The sequence below is a fragment of the Cyprinodon variegatus genome, unplaced genomic scaffold, assembly GCF_000732505.1.
Source record: "Cyprinodon variegatus isolate N-32 unplaced genomic scaffold, C_variegatus-1.0 Scaffold458, whole genome shotgun sequence".
Taxonomy (NCBI): domain Eukaryota; kingdom Metazoa; phylum Chordata; class Actinopteri; order Cyprinodontiformes; family Cyprinodontidae; genus Cyprinodon; species Cyprinodon variegatus.
The window spans coordinates 13,970-22,099 of record NW_015150911.1 but is presented as its reverse complement, the minus strand read 5'-3'; the positions used below and the strand labels follow the sequence as shown (position 1 = coordinate 22,099).

General features: G+C 38.4%; 1 protein-coding gene across 1 annotated transcript in view; it reads right to left on the bottom strand.

Moving 5' to 3' along the window:
• Positions 1-827: 827 nt before the first annotated feature.
• The window catches only part of LOC107094030 (contactin-associated protein-like 4), a gene marked incomplete at its 5' end in the record, with an annotated part of 16,362 nt that continues 9,059 nt past the window's right edge, over positions 828-8,130 (bottom strand). The window contains 5 exons of the mRNA XM_015389423.1: positions 828-1,364; positions 1,532-1,603; positions 2,066-2,266; positions 3,855-3,942; positions 5,234-5,367. Coding sequence (XP_015244909.1) covers positions 1,195-1,364; positions 1,532-1,603; positions 2,066-2,266; positions 3,855-3,942; positions 5,234-5,367 — 665 coding nt within the window. The remainder of the gene's footprint in view (positions 1,365-1,531; positions 1,604-2,065; positions 2,267-3,854; positions 3,943-5,233; positions 5,368-8,130) is intronic.

Below are 8,130 nucleotides of genomic sequence, written 5' to 3'. Positions count from 1 at the left end.
TTTAAAAATCAGACAATGTGATTTTCTGGATTTTTTTTTCTCATTTTGTCTCTCATAGTTGAGGTATATCTATGATGAAAATTACTGGCCTCTCTCAGCTTTTTAAGTGGGAGAACTTGCACTATTGGTGGCTGACTAAATACTTTTTTGCCCCACTGTATATATATATAAATGTAATGTCTGGTAGCTAAAACTCACAACTAAGTAAATATCAGGGTTTTGACATGAAACAATTGAGAATTCCACTTTAGGAAAAAAAAAAACCTTTTATGGGTTAGGATGAGGTGTTTGGATCATTGTATACAATATTTGATTCTGTCAGAATAGAATCATCCTTAGTAGTCTAATTTGGAGCTAAATTGGGGACATAAAATTTGTTAAAAACAACAACGAAAAAAGAACCTGAAAAAATTACTTCAGATACAATTTCATAAGACAGAATTGCAAAAAAAAAAAAAAACTGAAAGAAAAAAAAGTATTACAGCTACAATAATTGTTAAACAGAACAAAAAAGATCAAACCTGCTTATCAGATTCAGTTTCTTTTTTTTTTTCCACAGTTGGAGATTTCTTTTTTTACAATTTAATTGGGGGGAGATGTCAGAAAAATGTTCAGGTTAAATTTCTTCTTCTATTGAAAGGACCTTCACTTTTCACCTTCTTTTTTTTTTGTCAGCAAACTTTAAGGACCCAAATTAGCTCCATAAATTAAGCAAGTAAAATATTCTGTTAAGGCGACAGCAAACTTGCAGTATTATCATATAAAACCCATGTTTACATGCCTTAAATCCAAATGCTTTTAGGGAAAAAGATGTGTAGTTCCCAGCACATGTAAAACTAATAATAAGACAAAAATACTAATATATATATATTTTTTTCATTTTAATGACGAAGATTACTAGTTACAAAGACAGACATTTATCATAAAAAGGACTTTAGAAAATATGTTTTAGAATTTTAAGGAGACATAAACAAACAACTGTTTAGTTTGCAATCAACAGATTGAAAATGTACATCACTATCCACTCCAAGCTCTCTTAATAGTGGACACACAGCTTTGCTTTTCTTGTTGTTCAACTTAAAAAAAATGTATATATTCAACAGTCATAGATAAGGATGTTCAGCAAAGCACTGAGGAAAAAGCAAGTTTATTTTTCTAGAAGTGATTCCACCACTGCCATCCTGGAGGTTCCATCTAAATGAAATATTCCTTCTGGTTTTTATTCTGAGAGCAGCTCTGCAGTCCATTGTTATCTTCTGTTTTTTTCACCTCCTGGTTTTGGTATGCCCTCTTTCTTCTGTACAGGAATCGAACCAGTATTGCTAACGCAGATACAATCCCAGAAATCACCACAGCTATCAGACCTAAGATGAGAAGATAAAAGGCAAAAGTTAAAGCATCCTTTAAGGGCTAATTGGCTTCTTTAAGCAAGAAATTTAGTTTATAGAATATTCTCACTTTCTTTGCTTTGTGCATTATTTGTAAAATGATCATACCAGGAGCCAAAACCCTGCAGCCCTGTTTTACATACCTCCAACTAGAGCAGAGTTTGTCCTGAGAGCGTTTACTAGAGGCTGACCTCCTCCTACCGATCCAGATTGGTCTGCCGCAAAAAAACAAAGGATAAAAAAGAGCAAAAAGAAGCTCATCATTAAATAATGCAATACATTTCAATGATGGAGTGTAATTAAAATGTTATTGGAGTATCAATGAGAGAAGAAAAATTCCTTATTAAGTGGCATGTTCGTAAGGGTCCTAATGCTGCATTCAGGTGCTTTATTCATTAAAAAAAGACAATTATCCGCTGTCAGAAGTTATAAAAATCTTTTGTTTTTTGTTTTTTTATCGGTATTGTAGATGACTTTAAAACCTTAAGACTTTTTTTAAAAGTGCGATTTAGGGAGTACTGTTACACCCTTACTGATACCTTCCTCTGGTTCCAGTTTGGTAAATGATAAATGTCAGAATTTCCGAGTCCGAATTTCTGACAGATGTTTAATAATGCTGTAGGTCAGAATAAAATGACCTGTGAAATTATGAAGGCTAGCAAAGTATTCCCCCTGACCTGACTGGTGTTGGGTGTTTCCTGCTGCATAGGAGCCGCAACTGGATTGCACGAGTGGGCCGGTGACAACAACAGAGCTGGTGCTTGGTCGGAGCAGAGCGGCTTTCAGAGGGCTAATGGAGTTAAAGAGGACAGCAGATAGACAGCCAGTGAAACCCAGTGAGCCCAGCTGAGCCAGCTCTGGATCCAACTCCTGAGAGTCTACAGGAAAAAGGAGTGAAACAGAAAGAATGAAGTGTTTACTACTTGGAAGTTTAGGTTCTTGGAGCAATTTTATGAAATTGGACCAAATCCAGCAGCTTGATGTCTTTTAAAACTGAAATCTATATTTAAGATTAGTTAAATCACCTATCTAAAAAATTCTATCTTGCTTAACAACTTGTAGAGCTGGATAGCAGTCAGACAACTGGTTCAAAATATCTTATTTAATATATATATATATATATATATATATATATATATATATAATATGGGACAGAGGCTAAACACACATACTCTACAGTTATTGACAAAATACATTCAACATACATAATTGGTACTACTGGGACAGGAAAATGATGCAGAAATCAGTAAAGTTTTATTTGTTAATACAGAAAAATATCTGATCAATTTTAAACTAAAAGTGTTGTAACTAAGATGTCCTGCAAAGCTTTGATCACACAAATACTTCTATTTTACTATTAGGGAAACCTAATCAACTACTTCCCGATATAGATGTGAAGGTAACGCATTCAAACTCCTGTCTGATCAGTTTGTCTTTAATCCATTAGTGAAACATAACACAGCTCTGCCAATTCTTTGTTAGACATGATAATTTTAGGCTGTCAAAAGATCCTTACCATTAACAACCAGAGACATACATCAAAAACTTTCATACAATTTTAAATACATCCTTAAACAGAGACATTAAAGACAAAAACTGTTATTGTGTTTACTGATTAAAAGAATTTGGAGATTTAATGGACTTTATACACACAAAAAAAATCACAGAACAAATAGAATTTCTATTATAAAACTTCAATATCAATTAGATTTAAAACTGTGCTCATAAAGACCTTAAATGAGAATTATTGAATAGGTAAAGTTTTAAGAGAGATGGATCCCTTTAACTTCTGTTCACAGTTTAAAATGTTTTGCTGTATTATTATTATAAATACAAAGAAACCAAATAACCTCTCCACAGACGCATAGCCCAACACAGAAAAGCGACAAGACTCCATCTACACCTTATGGACAAAGGACATTCTTTTGAGGACCAGAATGTTCACATTTTGGACAAAGAAAATAGGTGGTTTGAGAGGGACGTGAATGAAGCCATCTATGTTAAGAGTGAAAAACCAACTTTAAACAGAGGGGGTGGACTCTGGTTTCGGCTTTCAAAAACCTACAATGCAGCAGCTGAGTTGATCCCTTCCCGCTATTATCGCAGCCCCTGTATAGGGGGATTGTGATTGGTCTGCTACCTTGAACTTGCCCCTTTATACGTGTGCATTCACAGATTTATGATCAGATAAAGCTGGATTGAGTTAGCAAGTTGATAACCAGCTTAATGGTACCACTGATCCTGATCGCCATTGTTGTTAAACTGGATAGGCTGGAAGTAATCCTGCTACGTTGAGCTCGCTTCGTGGTGCGGGTCTCTGGTTTAACGCAACAGAAAGGCCTGTCCTTAACAAAGTAGAATATTTTTTAATGTAATCAAGACCTGCGCCTGAACAACACTTTTCTGAATGCTTGAAAAAAAGTAGCTATAATTGGCTGTATGTTTGTGTGCAGCTGAATCACTTACTGTAAACTCTGCCAAGAATCAGAGACTTTATGTCGGTGAATTCAACACCAGAGGTTAGGCTGAAGTTCTCTTTGTTATGCTGGTCAACCTGAAGGAGAACAGAAAGTTTCAATACTAACAAATCTTAAAAAAAAAAAAAAACAAACATGAGCAAAGCTGCTACTGTAGGTAAATATCTATCAGTGAGATTCTATATCTTCACTAGATGAGCATCTTCCCTTCCAAAAAAGGGTTTTATTTCTGAATCTGGAAACATCTGAACGTCTATGGTCCTGATCTTGAAAAAATGACGTACAAGGAGTCCCTTCACCGGCTCTGTGATGGATGTTCTCTGATAGCTGGTTATACTCCATTTTGTTTTTGAATTTTTATAAACATGCTGCAGTATTTTATTTTTGTTGGTTTTTATTTTGGTTTGATCGTATAAAGATTCTCCGAAATCCTGCTGTATTAAATTTTACCTGCTACAAAAACTTATTATTTGTTATTATTCTACTAGTTTTGTTTTCTGATGGTCCAAATACATTTATTTTTAAATGGAAATCCCTTTATTGTCCCACAATTGGGAAATTCACTCTGCATTTAACCCATCCCCTCAGGGAGCAGTGAGCTGCCATTGTGTGGCGCCCATGGAGCAGTGTGGGGTTAAGGGCTTTGCTCAGGAACCAAAAGTGGAGGCTGTGGGGATCAATCCGGGTGCTTGCAACCTTCTCAGAGCACAAGCACGCTGCTCTAACCACTAGGAGAACACTCCCCAGAATGCATTAGTGTCTCCAGAAAGGTTTGCCTTTGAGTTTGCACCTGACTTGTGGTGCTAAAAAAGTTGCATTTATGATTAGAAAAACTGCTGTGTTAATTGTTTACATTTTTATCTCCTCCACTCATTAATTTGAATGGTTTAGTCATTAGAATATGATTTTCATAATGATGAGGGCAAGCAAAAAAACTATATTAGCACGTGTTAAAAGCTATACAAACCTCTTAGATATAAAGCCAAAGAATACAATAGGTACAGTATATAGTGGCAGTCTAGTGGTTAGGGCATAGAGCTTGGAATCAAGAGGTTCTGAGTTCGAGCCCCACCCACACAGACTGCCACTCTGGATCCCTCAGCAAAGACCCTTAACCCCACACTGCTCCCCGGGCGCTGCATAATGGCAGCCCACTGCTCCCCAAAGGAGATTGGTTAAATGCAGAGAATTAATTGTGTTGCTCTGTACTTGTGACAGTGCAGTGACAATAAAAGCTGGAAAAAAAGAGAAAAGTTTCTTAGGAAGAAAAAAATCACAATCCCTTATGTTTGGTGCTAAACTAACCTCTCATGATTTTAACGACAGAGCTAAAAACAGAGGCTCTCTGAAGATGATGTGTACATGTACCAGTATAGTGACTGATTCAGCCAGTCTGCTGATGGAAACAGAATGCAGTCTTCTGTCAGCAAGATTCCTCACTTTGCTCCTTAGGATCTCTTCTTCTTTACTACCTTCCAGTTTGTACCTCACCTCCAGCTGCTCTGCAAGCAAAGCAAAAACATGATAACGTACTGTTTATCTAATGTGTAACTAAAGCACACAGAACTTTTCATGAAACCAGAAGCCTTCTTTCTTTCTTTCTTTACTTTTGCAGTTTTGTTGCTGCAGGCACCATTGTTGAATCCAGATATAAGACAAACGATTACTGCTTTCCACCAAGATCCCCTGAAGGTTCCATCAGCTGTTTGCCTTCACCTGTAAGAGCTGTCAACTTCAATATAAAAAAAAATTCACCAAGATTCACTAGTGCTATTTCTGTTGTGCACATTGTTTAAAATCTCCCTGTCTGTTGCAGAATAAAAAATAAATAAATACATTCTTTGTGAAATACTTCATCAGTTTGATGTGTCTATAAATGCAATTTTATTTTAAGACAACTCTGGGTTCCTGAGCAAGACCCTTAACCCCTGATTTTTTCCTTGGTGCCACACAATGGCAGCCCACTGCTCCCCAAGGGGATCGGTCAAAATGCAAAGAACAATTGTACCCATTGTGGGACAGTAAAGGGGTTTATATTTTTACAAAATCCACTTTATGAAAGAGGGAAAAAAAAGATGCAAAGCTCCCTAAACCTCATGTTGCATTCACACTAAACATTACTGTGAATTTGAAGTGTCACTTGGTCATAGTTGGTTGCTTGAGTCTTTGGGATAATTTGTGATGAAATGTCCTGCTCGCTTCGCAATGTAATCAAACAGGAGGAGATTCTACCTGGTTGGAGGCTGGTGGTTTGTTTAACTCTACATTGCAGACAGGAATTTATAGAACGAGTGACATGTTTTATTCTATTATGGAAAGTGTAACAACTGCATGGATTCTGGCATCATGGGTCTGCCGAATTCTCCAGAGTTTGGGGAGTCCAGGAGCTACAGCTGGATCACAGTAGCTGTTATCCTGCTTTGGGGAGGGATTAGCCAGACAACACAAGGTAAAACGAGGAGGCGCTCTAGAGCTAAGGCAGCAGCAGCAAGAGTGCACAGCAAAATTCCAGGCCGAGAGCACCAGAACTTGGCAAGGCTCCAGGCTGGGACCAGCTCTGGAGTTATAACAGAAGAACAAATCGTGAATGATTTAACAGTACACATTAGGGCTGAATTTAAAAGCCACCCACAAACCTCCAAAATAGCTTTTGCTGACCCTGTAGAGTTTCGTCGTACAGTGTGAGTTCACAGCTCACGATGCATGTTCTCACCCTGTGCTACCCGACGAAATGATGTGATCTACCTGCTCACACTGCACGTCTAAAAACAACATCGGACTCAGCACCACAGTGAGATGGCGCTACCCGGACTCGTCTATCTGGAAACCAAAAGAGTAGAAGAGGAATATGAAGCTCACTAGAGTGAAACCTAGTGAGCTTGGCCTTGGCAATTTGTGCAGTTTTGTGTGCTGAAAGTCCTCAAAACAAAAGGCATCGACGTTTTTGGACAAAGACATGGCTGAGCAAATGTGGCTACTACGGTCCGTCAATTTTACAGAAAGAACTCCATTTTAGTCGCGCTCCCACCATGCTTATGTGTTTTCATCTGAGAGGAAGAAGAAGATGAATCCTTGTTTGCGTATGTGCACCTAGTGATTCGCCCACGATGGCCGACTGAACTTGAAACATCTTTGAATTTCTCTGCAAACATAAGGGATTGTGATTTTTTCTTCTTAAGAAACTTTTCTTTTTTTTCTCTGCATGAATNCTGGCCCGGCCCTTCTGTCAAATTTTAGAACCCATTCTGGCCCGCAAGTCAAAAAGTTTGCCCACCCCTGTACCAGATAGAGGTGAGGTGTTGTTAAACAGCAGCACCGCATGGAGAGAGCAGAGATGATAGCTGAAGTTGAAAAGAGATGAAATTTTGTATGAAATTGCTTAAAATGGAACATTATTATGTCTAAAAAGGTAGAAATAGGGAATGCTCTCATTAAGTTTTTAGGTGGCTTTGAAAAAGCCGTTTTAATTTAATCTTAGAAGGACTGTTAATTGTCCTCACTTCCAGCTGTCGCTGCCAACTGCTCAGTAGGGCATTTCTGTGGGGGTAGCTTTGCAAGGAAGTAGGGCTGGGAATAGAAAACCTGTTCCTGTTCTCTGTGTTCCAACTCCATGGCACCGTTTGGCAGCTTGCTTAACGGTTCCAGGCAGCACCAGAACCTAGCGCTGGGCAGCACGACTTAAATCACTTTTTTCGACGTAAGTTATGCCACGTTTTTTTACGCAAGTTATGCACACGTCATTCAGTAAGCAAGTACGACATGACCAGGTATAAGTCTAGAAAAGAAAACAAAAATAATTGTGTCCCATCGGGTAAACCGATTGAAACTTTGGATGTGAAGTGGCAATAACATCCACAGGAGAAAATACATCGAACATGCAGAAACACCTGCGCACACAACATGGCGTACATTTTAACGAATGTCGTGTTTTTGATGCTTCTGAACAGCAGCTAAAGTTACAACCAGCATGGAAGGGAACTCTGGTGGTAAGTAGCTAGTTTTTTTTATCACTGTCTGTGCTTAATGTGGTTCCTAGTAAATCATATGACATTTGTGATGTTATGAGCTGGAAAGCTCTTGAACTCCAATACCCAGCATGCAACAGGGCGTGGCGTCACGGGTTGGAGGTCAGAGCGGGCTGCGGTTCGGGATGTAGCTTGCTACTGGATGGCTCTGTGAAGTTCTAAATAAAAATACAGAACAAGCATACACGCCTCGTCTCTTATAGAAACGAAGAACAACACATGGTGTCAGAAGTGGCCGTT